The 22135-nt window shown below is 38.2% G+C and overlaps 1 protein-coding gene across 3 annotated transcripts in view; it reads left to right on the forward strand.

Moving 5' to 3' along the window:
• The window catches only part of ANK2 (ankyrin 2, neuronal), a 583270-nt gene that overhangs the window by 467283 nt on the left and 93852 nt on the right, over window positions 1-22135 (forward strand). For all 3 annotated transcript variants that reach the window (XM_011948367.1, XM_011948368.1, XM_011948366.1), the window contains 6 exons: window positions 5852-6049; window positions 9258-9356; window positions 9876-9974; window positions 14094-14291; window positions 19395-19493; window positions 20175-20273. In XM_011948367.1, coding sequence (XP_011803757.1) covers window positions 5852-6049; window positions 9258-9356; window positions 9876-9974; window positions 14094-14291; window positions 19395-19493; window positions 20175-20273 — 792 coding nt within the window. The remainder of the gene's footprint in view (window positions 1-5851; window positions 6050-9257; window positions 9357-9875; window positions 9975-14093; window positions 14292-19394; window positions 19494-20174; window positions 20274-22135) is intronic.

Here is a 22135-nt window from a genome sequence, read left to right on the forward strand (position 1 = left end):
TGGAGTTTGCTGGATGTCCACTCCAGACCCCGTTTGCCTGGGTATTACCAGCAGAGGCTGCAGAACAGCAAAGATAGATGCCTGTTCCTTCCTCTGGAAGCTTTGTCCCAGAGGGGCACCTGCCAGATGCCAGCCGGAGCTCTCCTGTATGAGGTGTCTCTTGACCTCTGCTGGCAGGTGTCTCCCAGTCAGGGGGTACAGGGGTCAGGAACCCACTTGAGGAGGCAGTCTGTCTCTTAACCGAGCTTGAGTGCTGTGCTGGGAGATCCTCTACTCTCTTCAGAGCTGGCAGGCAGGAACATTTGAGTCTGCTGAAGCTGTGCCCACAGCTGCCCCTTCCCCCAGGTGCTCTGTCCCAGGGAGATGGGAGTTTTATTGATAAGCCCCTAACTGGAGCTGCTACCTTTCTTTCAGAGATGCCCTGCACAGAAAGGAGGAATCTAGAGAGGCAGTCTGGTTACAGCGGCTTTGTAGAGTAGTGGTGGGCACTGCCCAGTTTGAACTTCCGGTGGCTTTGTTTACACTGTGAGGAGAAAACCACCTACTGAAGCCTCTGTAATGGCGAATGCCCTTCCTGCTACCAAGCTGGAGCATCCCAGGTTGACTTCAGACTTCTGTGCTGGCAACGAGAATCTCAAGCCAGTGGATCTTAGCTTGCTGGGCTCTCTTGGGGTGGGATCCACTGAACTAGACCACTTGGCTCCGTGGCTTCAGCTCTCTTTCTAGGAGAGTGAACGGTTGTGTCTCACTGGCATTCCAGGTGCCACTGGGGTATGAAAGGAAACTCCTGCAGCTAGCTCGGTGTCTGCCTACATGGCCTCCCCGTTTTGTGCTTGAAACCCAGGGCCTTGGTGATGTAGGCACCCAAGGGAATCTCCTGGTCTGCAGGTTGGGAAGACCATGGGAAAAACATAGTGTCTGGGCCAGAGTGTACCATTTCTCAAGGCACAGTCCCTCATGGCTTTCTTTGGCTAGGGGAGGGAGTTCTCTGACCCCTTGTGCTTCCTGGGTGAGGTGACACCCCACCCTGCTTTGGCTCATCTTCCATGGGCTGTATCCACTGTCTAACCAGTTCCAGTGAGATGAGCTGGGTACCTCAGTTGGAAATGCAGAAATCATCCACCTTCTGCACTGATCTCCCTGGGATCTGCAGACTGGAGCTGTTCGTATTCAGCTGTCTTGACAGCCTCTGTCCACTTCTAAGTCTTTATCAGTAAAATATGAGGGTTGGACTCAGAAACTCAAAACTCCTTTCCAGATTTTCTTAACATTCTTTGATTCAATAAATTTAATAGACATTTTCTTGTAACGGGTTCCACAGATCTTCATGCAGAATCCAGTGATACACGGGCAGCCTTAACATTACTCTTATTGTCTTGGTTTTCATCTGCCTTTCTATCCATTGTCCACATAGTGAAATTTATGTTCTTTGGTAATCATCATTGATCTATTATAGTCTTATCTATTTAAAGCTTTATTCAACCAGGAGCTTCCCCTGCCATAACATATTTCTGGTTTCCTTGTAAGGTTACCTTGTATTCAGCTATTTTAAAAATATTTCTATGGTCAACCAGTGCACTCTGAGTATTGTGTACTTTACTGGAAATTGTGTTGATGTTCCTGTAAATTTTTTTGTAATTCATATTTAATAATGAAAGGGTTTCCCATTTCTCTCTCTTAAAGTAAAACCCGTTAATGTTTATCTATTATTCAAATTAAAACTTCTACTTTTAATGGAAATTTATTCATTTTTGTGTATCTCTGCCAAACTTTTCTCTATTGATATAACCCATTATAACAGACTTTTATCTTTTTTGGATACCCTCTGAAGCCTCTTCCTTAAAAGCACCACTGGCAACAGACTCTCCTTTGAAATATTAATTAGTTAATTTTACACACAGATTTCATCAATTCTACTTTTTTACTTCTCTTTTGCAACTACATTTAGTATCATTGTATACATATAAAAATATCTCTTAATTCCTTATTCCTTCTAATTTAAATATCAAATTTCAGATGTTATTTTTTTTTTCTTTTCAGCTCTACCTCCCATTCTAAGCTACAACCGAAATCCCTTCCCTATAGCATTTTCTATCGTGAACAAAACAAAATACCTTAGCCTTGTGAAGCAGTGCTCCCTAAAGGTCAATATGCGTACAAATTACCTGGGGACCCTGCTAGAATGCATATTGTAACTCAGTTCTGCATGTTTAACAAACTCTCATGGAATGTCAGGGCTCCCGAATTTGGGATTATCTTTCAAGCAGGAAGGAGTTAGGGTTTTCCTGTTCATAAGTCCTATTTTAAGGCGTACTTTCACCGTGAGTTTTTTTTTTTATTGTCGCTTAATCCTTTTAATGTGTTCCTGGGACTCTTTGATTTAGTTAACATTTGAACAGTGCTTTAGAATTCACCAAGCATTTAAACACAAAGTATCTCATTTGATAGCCAGAGCAATCCTGTGTTGTAGGGTGGCTTAGGGTCCTGAAGTTCAAGATGGTGCTGATAAACCTGTGGTGACAGAGTTAAGACAAGAAAAGATTTCTCCTCTGATTCTGCATCTTTCTCCAAACTCTTTCTGCTAACATCATTACCTCCCACTTCAAATGTAAGGAGAGTCCTTTTCTCTCCCATCCTGAACAAACCACTGGTTTCTAACTAGTCACATTCTCTCCCTGAGCTTATGACTATGATCAGGAGATCAGATCAAGCTTGGGCTTATGCCCATTCATGTGGTCCATTTATGAGATGGGGTAAGAAGACCAGCAGCCCTTCTAGAACCACATGGAGTATGGAAAGTCCATTTTCCCCAAATGAGAGAGGGCTGTCCCAGAAGAAGGGTGCAGGGGTTATTGGGCAGAAAAATGAGCACGTATCTGCTATTTTACCTCTTGATTTCCCAGCGCACACATGCGTGCACACGCACACACACGCACTTTTGAAAACTTCCTCTCTAAACCTAATAACACTGCTCGAAAATTCACCCTCTCCCAAAGAAGAGATAGTAAAAAAATTTGTGCCCAGCTACTGTATTGAGCTGCAAAGTCAAGATTGCTAGATAGTTCACAATATTCTCAATCAAGTTTAGAAATAATATTTCATGGATATATAATCATGGGGCTAAGTCATATGTTTTGCCTATTCACAATATTTAACAAAAGAAAAACCATATACTCATAATAACATCTGTGATTTTTAAAGTGCACACAGCACACTCTATTCACCAGTCCAGAGCATAAGACACATTTTGCTGGACAGACTGGAGAGCAGGGGCCACAGTGGCCTCAGTTCCTCTGTCAGCCAATGTGTTTGACCCCAGGTTATGCTCTCAGGAAGGTTCTTCCTTATCCAGTGTCCTCAGTGGACATTACTGAGAGGATCACCAGAGCCTGACCATCTGGGAGCTGGTTCTATTGGCACAATTACAGGGCTTGGCATTTGCTTTAGGGATCGAGCAATCCCAGGGGTCCTAGACTTAAACTCACTTGAAACTTACCTCATTTAGAACTTTAGTTAGATACTAGGAGATGTGGCTCCTGAGAACCCTGTTAGTTCCCAGAAATTTAATCAAATTTTTGAACTTTATCTCAGCCAGTGTTATTTTTCTCTTTGTAAAGGGAACTGGGACTCAGCAAGTCTACAAAGTAAAGTGGTAGATTGCAGTGGCAAAGCAGAGCTCATCTACTTCCAGTCGAAGCTGCATCAGCCAGTGATGCTCTATGATGAGGGAATTGTTGCCTCTCATTTTTGGAAGAGGTCTGTGTGATCAGGCTTTCCCCATGAATCTTTTTTTCTGCACTTTCCCAATTCTTTTCCCTGGTTTGAATTAACGTTACCCTGAGGCAGTAAATTCAAGTTTTGCAATTCAGCAGGGAAATAATTGGCCAAACCTCAAAAAGTCTTATATCCCTGGTTACAGGTTGAAAGATTTTATTTGCAAAATTTGTATGTTCTTTCCTTTTTTACACTTTCAGGTAGAACTTTACCAAAAATGGAAAAAAGTAGGCAAGACATCCTATTTTTTAACTTTTTTTTTTAAAGGAAGAACATTAATTGCTATATAGTCTAGGAACCAAGGATCAATAGTTAATAATGAACCAATTATGTAGCTACCTCTAGCCAATGATTGCCACTTCTCAGCTATGGATTAAAGAGTCATCATCGCTCCGACTATCCCTCTTACTCTTAGAGTGTGTCACTTGCAATACCCACCCACCTCTATCAAATTTTGCAGGACAGAGATCTGAGAAAGGAACCCCAGAAACAACAAATGTTCATCATAGCTATTCTCAGGTTCCTTGGTTTTTAAGTTGTTGTTTGTTTTGCTAACCATTTATTTTTATAAATGAAAATATGTTCATTTTTTCTATAAATAAAAAATGTTGATTCTCCCCATTCCTCTATTTTTTTTTTCCTCTGTATTGCAGAGAAATTTTATCTTCTAATGGGATATCAGTCTGCTTTCCTACTGAGAGTCACTTTGTTCTGACAGGTCTCTTAGTGGCCATCTTATTGTAGTATCTATTTCCAAAGCATGTATAGGCAGAGAAACGTCTTTAGAATCCAATGCCCTGAATTCAAGTTCTGGTTTAATAGTTGAGTAACCTTGGATAATCTTTGAGAACTCGTTTGTTTTTTCTTAATCTTGATCTGGAAAATGGTCTAATCATACATTTCATGCTTTCCTTTTAACTCTATTAGGAGGACGGGTCACATACGCATCATACATGAAGATAGCTTTTCAATTGCAAATGTTCACAAAAGTTCAATTCTAGTCTAAAATAATCATATTACTGTTATTTATTTACTTCTTACTACCTTGGAATTCATGCAGTACTATTTTATCTCTTACTATAGCTCCCTCTCTTTTTTCTTATAACTTTAAGATCCTGCCTGTTTTTGGATAGATCTTCCTTCCTCTATATACTTTTCTCCATTCATTCTTAGCCCTGGAAGTCAGCCAGGGTTTCCCTTCCTCACTTTTATTATGATGTACCCTTGGGCAGATAGTAAAGATACACCTCTTTTTATCGCTAAAGTTACACTTAAGTTTCTTTTTACAAGAGAGTGGTTTGGCCTGGTTCTCTAAACACTGAAAACATTATTTCCAACTATACATCAGAGTCAGGTGATTTTCTTGAGCCTTCTGGAACATATCCTTCCTGTCCCTTAGACCCAGCTACATCCTCTGTTTTTAAATTGAAAGCGCTTGGCAAATAGTTCACCCTATTTGCTTTTTACTAGAGTCCCATTTCATTTTTTAAGTTCTGGATGCAAGTTCCAGAACTATCTGCAGCGTTTTCTGAAACATCTTTTAAAACCAGATTACAATATCTCCTTTGTGCACTGTTTCTCCTTGAAGAAAATGACCAGCATTTCTATCCTTGATTTGCTGAATGGAGTAAAATCAAAGATTTTCCAGCTTCCCTGGTTCTTTTACTCTTGATAGAGTTCCCAGAATAAATCCTGCTTCCAAGTGAAAACTCTTGGATTAGAATAAGGGTTTTAGGAGTTTTGGACTAGATTTTCTTCTTATTCCAAACCATCAGTTAGTTTATATTTAAATATAAATGAAGCCTGAAGACTTAATGAGTTGAGAAATGTTTTGGGATGCCCAGAAAGCAATGATGAAGTTCATGGAAGTATATACTTTTTAAAAATCAAAGGGAGTACTTTGTGAGCAACCAGGTCACTGCTGTAGCAAAATATAAAATATGCCATGGTAAAAGCAGTGATGATTTCTTGGGTTCCTAGAGATTCCAAGAAGACATCATGATATATGTGAGTGAAACATATCACCAGTGAACTTCTGTCTGCCTGGCACTAACTTTTTACTTGACTTGAGTTGTAGGAGGAACAGACACCTTTACATATTGCCTCCCGCCTGGGTAAGACAGAAATTGTCCAGCTGCTTCTACAACATATGGCTCATCCAGATGCGGCCACTACAAATGGGTACACACCACTGCACATCTCTGCCCGGGAGGGCCAGGTGGATGTGGCGTCAGTCCTTTTGGAAGCAGGAGCAGCCCACTCCTTAGCTACCAAGGTAAGGAGAATGACATGATGACAACATGGACCAAGAGGATTCCTAAGTCATGGTCTTTCTACTCTACCACATACAGAATCAAGAATGTAGATCTCCTTAGGCCTTGACTTACTTCTTTCTCTACATATTTAAGATTCATTGTCTAAATGATTTAAGGGAATTGTGAGATTCCATATATCTTCAATAAAGAGTGCTGAATTTCGTTCTAATTAATGCCAATGTTTCTAGGACAGGTATCTAGTACTCTTAGATGATTTTCATAAAGCAAGGACTGCTTTTTCTTCTCTTTTTATTGTAAAATGTATAATATATTCTTAAGAAAAAGATAAATGAAATTCCTAAATACATTGAACTGGTAATACTAATGAGGAAGAGGGTACTGCATTAGATTGGCAGTACTATATTTGTTGTGAGTTGTAGTACCAGATCGAAGCTCACTTTACTTATGCATTTTTGCAACCCTACTATTAGCCACCACTTATTTGACATTCTCATTCCCGTATTAGTTTCCAACGTTACCAACTATACTCTTGCGTGGGTATTTACAGTGTTTAAACAGAGCTGAGCTGGAAAATCACACTTCCTTTGTTGTTATTGACATCGAACAAAGAATTTGACTTATGTTCCAAGTTTCATGACAGGGCAGAGTAATTTTTCCTATGCTTTATATATGCTATTTGACATTCACAATGTGGAGATGACTTAGAATAAAACATGAATATACTCAGCTAATGAGAGCAAAACTGAGCTAGCGCACGTGAATTTGTCATGGGGCAAAATAATTCCCACAAATATAACAGTGATTCAGATTAACAAAAGGACAATTTCAATTCTCTCATAATCAGTAGCCATAAGCACTGTATCCGGGGAGAGGGAAAATTGCAAATATAAACTGAGCTAGTGATGTGGCATCTGTCCTCTTATAAGTAGGAGCAGCCCACTAGCTCTTATGGCTTATCTGGTTGCCTGTTATGACTTACATGGTTGCCTATGGCTGTAAAAGGTATTTTGATATAAGAAATTGACAATTATTGAAGTTCTGAACTCTGAAAAGTTGAAAGGATTTTAAAAGTTCCTAAAAAAAAAAAAAAGAAACTAAGCAACAAATGTAGTAATAACCCGAGATATTTGGTAATTGTCTTACCAGAGGAGGGTGTAAATCATCAAAATTAAGATACATAAAATACAGAAATAGAAAATAAAACATAGTCTCTTATCTTTCAAAGATATATAGGATTTAAAAAATATAACTATATCCATGGTAAATTAGGGCAATAAAATAGAATAAAATGTTAAACAGCATTTTTTTTTTTCGAGTCAGAGTCTTGCTCTGTCGCCCAGGCTGGAGTGCAATGGCATGATCTTGGCTCATTGCAACCTCTGCCTCCTGGGTTCAAGCGATTCTTCTGCCTCTACCTCCTGAGTAGCTGGGACTACAGGTTCCTTCCACCACACCTGGCTAATTTTTTTGTATTTTCAGTAGAGACGGGGTTTCACTGTGTTAGCCAGGATGGTCTCGATCTCCTGACCTCATGACCCACCCACCTCGGCCTCCTAAAGTGCTGGGATTATAGGAGTGAGCCACCGCACCTGGCCAAACATCATTTTAAGAGTTCAACTGACTAGGGCTGAGCAGTGGTTGATTCATCATTATTAAAGCCATTTAAGTGTTTCTAAATATCAGAGGGTAAATGAAGTCTTGGTGAGATTAACATAAAAGAAGAAGGTAGATGTATGACTGAAGAGATGCCTTCTAACTTTGGTTTTGTTATTCTACAGTAGGTTTTATGTAGTTTTGTCTAACAATCATTTCCAAACTTATAAGAGTTGGATCACTATTCTAGCAAGACTTTAAAGATAAGGAATTTATTTTTTCTTCCTCATCGTGTAGTTAGTCTCAAAGAACTCTGTTTCATGCTGAGTATCACCCTAATCATTGTGTGCATTGAGTGGGGGGAGGAGAGCTCTAACCACAAGTGCTGGTTTATATGGACAATGCAAGAAAGAAGAAATACTTCCTACATTTGTCCCACATTTGGAAAATCCAGAAGATTCACTCTCTTCCAAGAATTTATTAATACCAAATGTTCAAAAAAGAAGCAAAAAGAAAAACGTCATCTCATTTAAAAATAATTTGTCTGGAGACACCAAAAGGGCAATATTGCTTCTTGGGGGATATTCTGTATTTATGATGGGGGCTTAAATGGTCCCAGGATAAGCCATAGCTTACAGCACCTAATCCAGGCATATTTGCTATGTGTTTTACAGGCCCTGGTCGGTGTTAGAATTCCCCCACTCCCACTGTAGTGCCAGAAGAGCATGTGGTTAAACTGTCTGGCCAAGAGGATGGATTTGACATCATGGTGTAGGAACTGTGCCATCCTCGAGATCTTAGTCCAGAGACTTATCTGTATTTCTAAGACACTGCTAATTACAGAGTAAGGCCATTGGTTAGGCATGGAAGACACTGAATGTACACATATCAACATGTGTAGGAGAGCAGTCCTCTAAAAAAAAACTTTAAAGCTTTGGTGTGTTTAAACCCTGGTGTTAATCAGCCCAACATCATGCCAAAAGTAGAATGTGTTTTACAAAAGCAATTGGTCTTCTAGGCAGTCTGAGTCTTCTGGGAAAGGGGACAAGTCAGGATGGGAGTTGCTTTATAATAGTGCATGTTTTTTGTTCTATAGACCATTTATCTTGCCATTTCTGCAGAAAATATGTCAATTAATTCACGAATACTTGTTTTTACTATGGCTGCCAAAATATACTAAAATTTAAATGAATTTGGAATTCAGGTGTTATAAAAAGGATTGCAAGAAAGAGAAGGAGGGTTGGAGAGAAGGCAGCTGTTGTTTCAAGTCTATTAATTTTAGAGGCAAGAAAAAGATTTTTTTCCCCCATTCATAAATTGGAGCCAGTTTACTGACACTAGTGACTTTTAAAAATCCCAAACCTATAAAGTCAGATTTCAGTCTCCAAGCCCTTAAAATAAAATTTCTTTTGTTCAGTCTATCAAGCCAAACTTTTGTATGTTAAATTTTATTCTTTTTCTTTGTCCTTGTTCATGGCTAACAGATTTAATGCTACCAGTATTTTTTCCAAATGAAGAATCAGTATAGTTTGCTTAATATGTTAACAGATAAAATTATTTTGTGAGGAGTTACAATAATAAATACGGTTTTACTTTTGTTTCTCACATTTTCAGAAGGGTTTTACTCCCTTGCATGTAGCAGCCAAATATGGAAGCCTGGACGTGGCAAAACTTCTCTTGCAACGCCGTGCTGCCGCAGATTCTGCAGGGAAGGTAAAGATTTTCTATACGTTATAATTATGTAACAGTCAAGATGATAGATTAGGAGATCTGTAAAGACATTTTTCTCACTTCTCTGAAAGGAATGTGAGAGCACCTGATGAAACTATACCAAATAGACATGGTGGCGATGCCGTCCATGACCGTCCATGTACACACTGATTCAGAAAGCATTTTGAGCTGTGCCTCAAAGTCTTGTCACAACAGCCCCAGAAGTCTCTATATTAAGAAGGATCTCTGCAATGTTAATGTAGTCTTTCTTACATAGCAGGTTAGACCTTTATACATTGTGACCATCAAGATGCCCTTTGCTGGTGGTATGCTCATTTTCAATTTTAGTTATGGTTTTAATATGAAAATTATTGGGGATTTGTTTATTTTCATTCTTTTTCCTATTGACTATATTAATTCATTAACATGAATTTAATCAGCATCGGTTTCCAGGCATCCTGGTAGCTTCAGGGCAGCTAACCCTAATTTATTAATGCTGAAACTTAAACACACCCTTTACAGAATGGCCTTACCCCGCTCCATGTTGCTGCTCATTATGACAACCAGAAGGTGGCGCTGCTGTTACTGGAGAAGGGTGCTTCCCCTCATGCCACTGCCAAGGTGAGGACCACAGAAAAGGATTTACAGACATAGGGTGTAACTATCATCTGAAAACACATGAGAATTGTCTTTTAAACACATGGTATAGTATAACTGCGACTAGTCCTGGCGCTAGTAGTTTTGGTATTGACACCCTTTTTTTCCCTTGTATTTCCACCAGTTGCGTCTAGAAACCCTTTTTTAAGATTTTTAAAGAGTCAGCAAATATTCAGGGGATGTGCCTATAAACCAGTAGAGATGAATCTTATTGCTAACATTCTGTGTGTTAGAGAATGAAGTCTGAATTTTGAGAAATGAGAAATAAAGTCATTAACATGTTTTCCCTTCTCTCCTATAAACCAAATGCTGTGATTAAAATGTCCTTTTATACTCTCATTCTTTCAGACTTCAAACTTCTATTTGTTTCTTTTTTTCTTTTCTTTTTTTTAATTTTCTACCTGTGTTAACTGTAGCATGGATCCCTGTAAGTCCCTAGACTCGGGGGTGGCCGGGGGAATGCCTTTTTGGTGTACATTTAGCACCAAATTCCGAAACAGCTCCAACTAAGACTTCTACTTACGGACTGGGCATTTCCCACCATTCTAGTTGGCCCCTTATTAAACTGAAAATATATCTGAATGTCGTATAATGCGTAAAGTCCTCGTTGCATCTTTCGTTCATTAACTCAGCACACCTATTTTGAGAACACATCAGGGTTTATTTAAAAAATATTGATCGTAATGGGAAAATATGTATGCTATATTAGACAACATAATAAAACAACTGCCACCATTTATTTGCCAAACACTAAGCCGAGCACTTTACAGCAATATCTCATAATAACCCCATGAGACTGGTATTCTAATGATCTCCATTTTGCAGATGAGAAAGTGAGATTTAAGTAGGTTAATTTTCCAAAGTCATCTGAATAATACGTGTTAGAGCTTGTACCTGTGTTTGACCTCAGGCAGACTGACTTTAGAGCTGACGCTCTTAACCACTAGGTCCTTTGTGTCCCAAAGCAATAGAGAGAGATTTATTCCATTCTATTATACAAGCATATACATATATGCTCATATGCCTATTTAAATTATGCATATTATAAATATAAAATAGGATACATACAAAAATATGTTCTGTGTAATATATATTTATATATAAATATGTTATATATAATATAAATATATAACTATGTACACATACATACATACACATCTATATATATTTATATCTTTTTGATGCCGATAAACAGTTTACAATAAAGTACTTGAACTGTCAAAAGAGGATGCCAAATGTTCATAATTATCCACAGTGTTCTTACTCCTCTTTTTTCTACAACCTCATCAATTCTACACATATTTTATGTCTTTCTTCACACTACTAGAGTAGTGTTCATATTATATTCATTTGCATATCTATGAGGTGTTTAATAACATATGTGAGTTCCCAATAAATTTGCATGAAAGAATGAAGGTTGAGCAACTATGGAATAAAAATATACCTGCTCACTTAACATGGCAGCATTTTTTTCCGTTAGCTTTCCACACTGACCATTCTCAACATAGATACAAAAGACTTCATCAGTACTCATGAGTACTTTCATTGAACTCTTATGATGTGCAAAGAAAGGATTATAGGTACTCAATGAGAGGTAAAATTGTAAAATTTGTGTTCTCTTTTCACAAGGGACTCTCAATCTACTTGCAAGAGAAGACCTAGATTATAAAATAATGTGTATGGTTTTCCTAAAGAGACAAACATAGCCTTGATTTCTAGCCTCTACCTTGTATGGTCCTTAATCTTAGGCACGCACATACCGAGTTCAGAAGATGACGTAAAGCATTTCTCTACTCCAGAGTCCACAATAGGATGGGTATTCTGGGAATGCCTCTCTAGTGTCTTTTACTTATCTGCCCCAGCCTGTCAATGAACATGAGCCCTTCATCTTTGGGGCAACTCCTAGAGGTCTCCAGATGGTAAGATCCCCAAGGTAGTCTCCACTTTAGACTCTCTTTCTGCTCATTATAATGTCCCCTCTCCTCAACACGCATGGTCCTTTGGCCACGAGAACTTTGCTTCTTTCCACCAGAGTCCAGAACCTTCTCTTAGTCTTTATTGGGAGTGCTGCAATGTTTGAGTCCAAAAATGTTTCCTCTTTGTGGAGTAAGAGGGCTTTTCAGATCTTGTATGTTGAGTATCTACCAGACGAACCTCCTCCATTGCCAGAATTGACACCTTCTTTGATGATCGCTTATGTTGTTTGGCTAAAATGTCCCTTTATCTAACCTTAGTAGAGCCCATGCTGTAGACAGGGGGGGAATTGAGACTAAAGAAACACATTATAGCAAAAAGAAGTTGACTAAACTTGTTTGGTCCACAAAAATCTATGTGTCCTTTTTTTCAATAGAGTCTATGGACACAAATACAATATTCTGAAGCATCTGGGACCTCTGATCAAACCCTGAAACGGCTTCCAAGCTGAATTTCCTTCAGTTGCTTCAGGAGAAACATTATTTGTCAAAAATGAAAGAGACTTATTCTTGCTTGGAGAAATGGGGACAGAGTAGATAATGTAGGGTTGTGTGAGAATCAAGATTTGATGATGGCTCATAAAGACATTTAAATTCTCAAAACACTTTTTAATTTTTTGGTACACTTTGCAGTTAGCTTTAAGGAAATAGCATGACATAAAAACACCTCTCATGTTTGATTACAGGCTCAAGCCTGTAATCCCAGCACTTTAGGGGGCCAAGGTGGGCAGATTGCTTGAGCTCATGAGTTTGAGATGAGCCTGGACAACATGGTGAAACCCCATCTCTACCAAAAATACAAACAAAATTAGCCAGTCATGGTGGTGTGTGCCTGGAGTCCTCGGTACTTAGGAGGCTGAGGTGGGAGGATCACGAGCCCAGAGGTGGAGGTTGCGGTGACTGAGATGGCACCACTGCACTCCAGTCTAGGTGATGGAGCCATACCTTGTTTCAACAAATAAATAAACAAATCATCTCATGGTGATCTCACAAGAATCACTTGATCATTACAATGCTGTCTTTCCCTTCAGCATGTCACTGAGGGGAAAAGCCACAGTTAATGGCAAAGCCACTGTTGTTAATTTCTAGCACACATTTCAAATGGAAAATTCTACCAGATTTGATAAAGAAAAGGAAACAAAACAATATATATTGCAGACTTACAGTTGTTCCACATTTTTTTCTTTTAATTAAGTATGCCGTGTAGAGTTTTGTTCTTGTAAGCAGAGTATAGTTATCCTGACCCTCTCCACAAACTCCCACCCGAAGTGAGTAGCCTCATATTTCTACTTTTGAAGCAGCAGGTTATGAAGAAGGGGAGATCTAGGATTTGAACGGACCACAAGACTCATATAAGCTAATTTTGTTGTTGAATATATTTTAAATTAGAATTGAACCCATTAAAGACAGGGATCATGTCATGTTCACCATTGTATTCCCACACCTAGCACACTGTTTGGCATATGCTAGGCACTCAGTAATATTTGTTGAACCAGTTTAAAGTACAATCCAAACAGAAGCGTATTAGTTGGAGTATTATAATAAGATAATAGAAATACTTCCATTTGATTCTTTACGTCATAAACTTATGTGAAGTGTAGCCTTGGTTCCAGATAGCATATACAATTCAAGAGCAATATTGACAAAGTAGAATCAGCTCATAACAGAACATCCTTATAGGGAGAGATCTAGAAATGGCACTTCCATCAGGAATGGTTGAAGAAATGGAGAAAATTAGCCTGGAAAACAGAACACTAAAGGTGGATATGAAAATCATCCCCAGATATTTAAAGGATGGTCATGTAGAAGAGGAACCTGGCTTATTCTATGTTGCTCTTCAGGAGAGAAGCAATATTATAAGGAGAGAGTTTTCAGCTTTGGAGCTTTGATGTCTATATCTGTCTTACAGTAGAATGGGCTACCTTGTGACTTTTATTGTAGAGATTTGGTTATTGTTGAATGGAAATGTGATGACTAAGAGTTTGGATTAACTGTAAACTCACTTTTAACTCTTCTGTTGATTAGAGATTTTTATTTCCTTTAGAGATACATATTAGAGCAATTGTTAATCTTACTCTATATGCATGTATTTTATTTTTGTCTTTTTTAGAATGGCTATACTCCTTTACATATTGCTGCCAAGAAGAATCAAATGCAGATAGCTTCCACACTCCTGAACTATGGAGCAGAGACAAACATTGTGACAAAGCAAGGAGTAACTCCACTCCATCTGGCCTCGCAGGAGGGGCACACAGATATGGTTACCTTGCTTCTGGATAAGGGAGCCAATATCCACATGTCAACCAAGGTATTCTGTCATTTCTTGCTTCAATCAAGAGTGTTTTGGATGCATGTAAACAGGAATCAATCACAGATAGTTCGGAACGAAAAGGAACAATATATTAAAAAGAAACAGGGATATCTTACAGACCCCAAGGACAGGAAGGGAGTCAAGCCTTATGAGAGATTAGAAAACCATAAGGAAGCAAGGGAGAGAGACTCTCTGTATGGCAACATTTTGGCTTCTTGACTTTTCTATGGAAGTCAGTTTTATTCATCTCTATAGCCCTGCTTTCCTTGCATCTCTGTGTGTGTCTAAAGAGGCTACCCTGTAGCTCCCAATGTTAACATCACTATAATTGCTCCAGTGTCTGCTGCTCCTCATTCTAAATTTCAGATATATATATATAGAGAGAGGAAGAATGGTTCTATCTGGGGTTTAGCTTAAACAACTGCCTCTAAGCTGGAAGGCCCATGTCCACCACCCAGGGCATTCTTTAGTCTTGCTGGGCATCTGAGGCACCTCTGGATAGTAGAGAGGAAATGCAATTTAATACAGATTTTTTGAGTCAATGTAAGCCTAGTTTGAGAGGTTTGGTGGTGGTGGTGAGAAAATCTTTTTTGTTTTTTTAATAAAGCACATCAGTCATTTTAGCCTTTCTCCACGGACTGGCCTCTGTAGACCACCACATTAATTATAATAGAATGGCAGTCAAAGATACAAGGGAAAAAATTTACATATAAAAATATATATTTTTTACAAGTATATGTCTTTTGATACATCTATCCATCCATCTACATAAAGATTTATAGATCTATCTAACTTTCTATCTTACACTTATATGCATATACTCTGCTATAGCCAGCTGCTGAGAAACACAGAATTGGAACCTGTGTTTATTAAGTTAGTTTGTCATTTGATGTCTTGATGCTTTTTGTCATATGTTATATGGGCTTAGTGAAAATTAAGTTTCTTAGCTCTTTCCGTATACATACAAATACTCTATGTTTTCTACATTTCACTGTTAATTGCTACTTTTAAAGTATCAGTGATAAGTTGGTTTTAACGACATTTGTGAATAGGTTATGTAGCACGCATCCTTTAGAAAAAGCTATGAAACAGGAAGGTTGCCTTGAATATTTCTGCAGTCCTAGTCTATTTGCTTGTCACTCGGAAGTGTTCCTGTATATCCCCTGCCCTTACTTACTTCTCTGGCCTTTATAAAAAGTCCCCACAAATCCTTTTTTAAAGTATGATGAGAGCAAATTATAGGGTTAGTCTTCCAAAGGATAGTTGCATTTTTACAAGAATGAACACGATAAAGCCTTATAGTGAAATTCAGTGTATTAGATAGACAATCATTACAATCTAGGGCATGGACATCCTTGTGACTATTGACGTCATGTCATTCAGGTGGTCATTTACCCTGTTGGAGAAAAATCTGATCATGAAGCATAGAATATTTTATTTAATATTAGTGTATGAAGGGGGCATATGTTTACTCTATTAATAAAAACTAAATCTAAGCCAAAGAAATCCATAAACAATTCAGCAGTATTTTGAGTAGGATTAAAATTCAGATAGTTCATGAAATAGATCTTACAGTGTTTCTGATGGTGTTATTTTTAATTTATAAAAATGACAGGTACATACCTGAAATCAGTTCACTATGTCTTCCTTTATGGTATTCTTCTAAATACATTACTTTCTTTGAGAGAGTTTTAGCAGTTAAATATTTAATGAGTATTTTTGAGTTGCACACTCAGCAATGAAGAAAAACATTCAATTTTGAATCACAAAGTAATTTTGTTATCTTTATAACAATGATTTCAGTATTACATTTGAGTGGTGTCCTAAACACATAGTATGTTTATCACTAAAGTAAAACTTTAGTAAGTTTGTGCAGCTATATCTGAGTAATAATACTATACATAAAATTTACATATAAAACATATAACCGGCCGGGCGCGGTGGCTCAAGCCTGTAATCCCAGCACTTTGGGAGGCCGAGACGGGCGGATCACGAGGTCAGGAGATCGAGACCACCCTGGCTAACACGGTGAAACCCCGTCTCTACTAAAAACTACAAAAAACTAGCCGGGCAAGGTGGCGGCGCCTGTAGTCCCAGCTACCTGGGAGGCTGAGGCAGGAGAATGGCGTGAACCCGGGAGGCGGAGCTTGCAGTGAGCTGAGATCCGGCCACAGCACTCCAGCCTGGGTGACAGAGCGAGACTCCGTCTCAAAAAAAAAAAAAAAAAAATATAACCTTGCCTTTTGGTTAGAATTATCAGATAATGCAACTATAAAAATATCTCAGAGGAGAAGCAAAACTGATAAAAAAACTTTCCCATTGCTTTTGAAGAAAACATATATTCTTTTCTTTTTAAGGCCAGCTGATATCAATAATTTCATACTCTCCAAATGATTATTTCACATGAAGAACTATAATTTCATATTTTCACATGAAGAACTATAATATAGAAATGATATCATTATCCAATCACCATCTATCATAAAATAAAACTAAAAAAGATCAGTTGTTGAGTCCACCAGTGTATCTTAGGAAATAAATTACTTTTTTTTGAAAAGAACTGCTTCAACACTTCCTATTTTCTTGATTTATTAGAAAAGTTTTTTTTTTTTTTTTTTCCCGGAAACCTTTCAAACAATGTTTTTCCTCTATTCTCACACTACCACACAACAATCATCAACACAGAAGGCTTCTGGGACCAAACGTGTAGAGGTTTTCCCCACATACCAAGCAGCACACACCAGCTGTGTGTCCTCCAATTCAGTTCCAGCACTGTCTATCTAGCGAGAGTGTTAGATCCCTTCGGTTGAAGGCTCAGTCCCCAAGACTGCCCTCTGCACAGACACTAATCACAAGTCTGGGCCTCTGAACTTCTGACTGACTGGCTTCAAGTTGGGGTTCCCAGGACACTCCCTTTGAGTTCCATTAATTCACTGGAGTGGCTCACAGAGCTCACAGAAACACTTACATTTACAGTGCTTATAGTTTCTTTTAAAGGCTATTACAAAGGATGAAGATGAAGAGACACATAGGGAAAGGTATGAGGGAAGGTACACAGCTACCATGCCCTTCCTGGGAGCACCACCCTGCACAAGGAAGCTCCCTGTGTTCAGCTATCCAGAAGCTCCCTGAACCCTGTCCTCTGGGATTTTATGGAAGCTTGATGATGTCAGCATTCATTCCCCCAGGGTATAGGATGAGACTCTCTCTCTCTCTCTCTCAGGAGGGTCTTATGACCCATGAATGCTGCGGAGAAGATTAGAGCCTAGTTTGGGGAAAGCGAAAGGAGGCCAGGGAAGGTGGGAGATATTTTGTTTCCTGAGGCCTGCCCCTGAGGCCTAAAACGCACAACGTTATAACAAAAGACTATAGTAAGGGCTATGGGAGTTATGAGACAGCAACTGTGGACAAAAACCTATATTCACTGCAGTTTCCATCCTTTGATTTGGATATGCAAGTTTACCACAATAAACTGCAGAGATTTTCATACTGGTTGTTAGTTTGTAATCTTGCATTGCAGAAAATCCATTCTGCAAATAGAGTAGAAAGAAGCACACTCTGATGTAATATTTAAAAAGTCATCAAAAATATCTTTGAGATTTGATGATCACTGCATGTAATGATCACTTCAGTAACATTTTTAAACAGACTATCTCTGTAAAGAGAAATATTCTTATGTTTGTTATTTTAGTAAGGAGAAAATTAAGATAAGACTCTTGTTTTATCCTAATAGTCAGATTTTTTATACATTAGGATTAAATAATATTTGTTTAGAAGAGATGAAAATTTTAATAGAAAAGGATATGCCTTCTATCTCACCCTGTGTTTTATGAAACTCAAAGTTGAGCTCACCCAGAGCTCTCAGGATTAAAAAGCCTCAGGCCCACAAGGAAAAAGCCTTCTCTCAAGTGGTAGAATGGTTTTCTCTCTGTAGGTTTCACTTACATTTTTGAAATGAGGTCAGTGTACTTTTTGATTTTCAGAAGTAGCACCATGGCTGGAGATCATGAATTTTGAAGAACATGGCTTAGCTTTCTCACCCTATGTGCTAATGCAGGAGAGTGGGCCTGAAAAGTTGTGGCCAACAGGGCCGGTTAATTTTAATCAGATGTAAACTGGGGAAGAGGTGCTGACTCAGAGTCCAGGTAGCCACCTCAGTCTATAGCTGCAGGATGTCCAGGAAGAGCATAAGTATAGTAGGCATTTGAACAATAGTGAGGGGAGAGAAATATACAGTATAAATATACTGTAGGCTAGAATGTAAGCTCTATAGAGACAGAAACTTTTGTTCACTGCTGTATTCAAGTGCCTAGAATATGAACACTTCATGACATACGAAACATACTCAAGAAAACACCTGTTAAAACATGTAAATGATGTAGTAAGCCTACCCGAGTGTGGCATTGACTGAATAAGCCACTTTCCTCCCTCTTTTGTCCATGCCTTCCTTTTTTTATTGTTAATTCGTAACTGTATTTTAATTGGATATTCAAATAAACAAAATAATTACTTGATGTATGTATACCAAACATGTTGCATAAAACTGGGCAGTATATGGTGCTCTGTAAATAATAAGGTTACTTTAAGGTAACGTTTAACGGAACCTCCTGAAAAGTATACTTTCTTTGGGTGCTAGAGGAAGTTTTTCTGAACTCACTTCCTGTAACTGTCCATTTTTTACAATGATGTAATATTTTGTTGATAAACTATAGATGATTATTATGCTTATAGGTGTAATAGTTGGTTGATCAGTTATTTAAATAAAGAAGTTGGTACAGCAGGAGATCCAGATGGATTTGAAATAAATATCATTTGAAAGCTTATTAGCTGTGCTAGTTTGAAGTCTCACATCATAATATAAGAACCTAATATAGAAAATCTAATTTGCCTTATGTGTTGATTGACTTGGAGGACATGTCTTAGATGAAATGTCATTAATTTAGAGAATTTGCCTTAAATACCAGAAGATACAGTTTCTGGGAAGAGGCTATGAGTTTTCCAGGATTTTTTCAATATTTTCAATGTGTTTTCATAATATTACAGATGATGCAATGTATTTTTTTCTTCAAATGTATCCCTTTGGTTCCATTCTTTCTGTAGAGCGGACTCACATCCTTACACCTTGCAGCCCAGGAAGATAAAGTGAATGTTGCTGATATTCTCACCAAGCATGGAGCTGATCAGGATGCACATACAAAGGTAAAGCAAATTGTTCTCAATATTGTGACGGGTTCGGGATGGGACGATTCCCAGTAGCCCCCATTCAGGTCACTGCATGTCCAGGGTCTTCCCTCCTCAAGAGTCCGTTCTGAAGTGTAAACTAATCATAACCCTCTCCTATGCACAAATCTATGATGGCTCCCCATTTTTTGCTAGAATCAAGTCCAGTGGATAGCATGGGGTCAGGACCCTTTGAAGAAAGACTCCAATTTTTGCAACCTTAAGTCTACCCTCTCTCTTACTGCTTTAGCTAGTTCACATGACTTGCCGTGTTCCTCCTTGTCTCATCTCCATGCCCTTGGTCTGGAAATGGATTTTCCGTCTCTAAGCCATAAAATTCTTACCCATTCTTTAAGCCTGCTGTAGCTACATATTTCCTGCATCTCCTATCAGAGTCATTCTGTCTTTGCTGTTTTCAGGTATTATTTGTGCCTCTCTCTTAGTTCTTTGCAGATTAAGTCACCCACATCTGATCTCTCTCACTGATATGAAGTTCCTTGTGGTCAGGGGTACATGTATAATCTGCTAAATAATATCTTTAGTCAAATTGAATCCTACAATAACTGATACTCTACCCAGTCCTTCTCCTCTGGAATGTTAACCACTAGAGTAGTAAAGTTTCTACTTTTTCTATTTTTAACTTTTTATTATTATTTACAGCTTGGCTACACACCTTTAATTGTGGCCTGTCACTATGGAAATGTGAAAATGGTGAACTTTCTTCTGAAGCAGGGAGCAAATGTTAATGCAAAAACCAAGGTAAGGTACTTGTGGTCATTTTCAATTACTGTAAGCAAAAAGGTTCAGCCATCTGGATGCTTCACTAGTTTATCAAAGCTACAAGTGTATTTTTTCTTCCTTTTTAGTTCTTCTAAAGTGACTTTGAAGAGGTGATGTAGTTTTGTAATTATTTGAGAATTTTCATTCTGATAACCTTTGACAGCCATGCAGGTTAGCTTCAGAACTATTTCTATTATAAAGTTAAAGTAGCTGACATCAATTTAACAACTTACTGCAGGATACAATAGATGCCTACTAGAACATCTTGATGTTCTGGCAGATTTCCTTTACATTGTTTGAGGGCCTTGGCCCCCCTCCCCTGACCTCTTATCCTCTCATGAAGAAATACAGACAGGCAGCCTAGACTGCATGCCTTTCATTTTTAATGAACTCTGTCACATTCAGAACATCACGTGGACATGCTCAGTGAGGCAATAATGTATAAGGCCTGGGCTGGAAGTTCTCAAGGATAATGCAGAGCTGACTTGATCCTAATAGTTTCCCCAGTGGCATTCAAAAGGTTCTATTCAGCAAAGCAAGCTTGGAACATAACACCTCACTTCAGTGCCCTCAATTTGGTTCAAGGTGAAGAGAAGTTCATACTATAACTGTGGCCATTATGCATAATAAAACTTGCAGCTCCAAGTTCTTTGATCCAAAGAAATATTTATTTGTACATTTATTTAAGTTCATATATCAGAAATTTCTTTTTCTTTTTGTTTTGAGATAGGGTCTTACTCTGTTGCCCAGGCTGGAATGCAATGGCATGATCAGAGCTCACTGCAGCCTAGAACCTGGGCTCAAGTGATTCTCTTGCCTCAGTACTGACTAGGACTACAGGTGCGTGACACTATGCCCAGCTAATTTTTAAAAGTTTTTGTAGAGATGAGGTTTCACTATGTTGCCTAGGCTGGTCTCGAACTCCTGGGCTCAAGGGAAATTCTCCCATGTTGGCCAACCAAAGTGCTGGGATTACAAGTGTGAACCACCAAGCGTGACCCAGAAATTTCTAATTGCAGCAATTTGAATGAGCTCAAGTAAATTAGTGTGAGAACATTCAGGACTTTTCAAAGCCATCAATTCAAGATTATACAAATTAAAAATATACAGAAGTTTTATAAGTCAGTCTTTATATTAGAAGCAGAAACAAAATCATTTCTATACATAATCATGTTTATAGCTAATTTAAAATTAACTGATTTTTAAACTATAAATAATACTATTAACATTTAAGATTTAAACCTATAACCTAACTCTAGCAAGAATAGCTGCTGCCTAGTTTCTGGCCAGTTCTTAAGTTCTCATGAAATTGTACTTTGAGACTTATTTAAAACCTCTAATATGAATTCTCAGGCATTAGCTCCTAAAGCCTTTTCTGCTGAGCCAGCTCGCGTATAAGCACTCCAGGAAAGACATTTTTGTTGGAATCCAAGTATTCTCTTGAAATGAACAAATGCAACAGTATAGCGAGATGTTGACAGGGCTTGAAAATGCTTATCATATTTTTAAATGTTTCATTGTTGAAATGGTTATAATATTTAGAAGGCAAACATTATATTGTCTAGAGAATATCAATAATCTCCCTGGAGTTTGACCTGCATTGAATGAAGATTTGATTGAAAGAAAAATCTCATTTTATCATTTCATTTTTTTTGTTTTGTTTTTTAAGTGAACCGAGTTGCTTGCACCGTTACATTTGGAACCACATATCTTCAGGGAAATAGATACAAACCTCAAAAGACAGTCTTTTAATAAACTCTTCAGATTTTTTTTTCACATGAAAATGGCATCTTTGGGAAAGGAATTAGGTTTTCTTCCTCATATCTTATGTGTAGCTGTAG

Source organism: Colobus angolensis, unplaced genomic scaffold (assembly GCF_000951035.1).
Source record: "Colobus angolensis palliatus isolate OR3802 unplaced genomic scaffold, Cang.pa_1.0 Scaffold279, whole genome shotgun sequence".
Taxonomy (NCBI): domain Eukaryota; kingdom Metazoa; phylum Chordata; class Mammalia; order Primates; family Cercopithecidae; genus Colobus; species Colobus angolensis.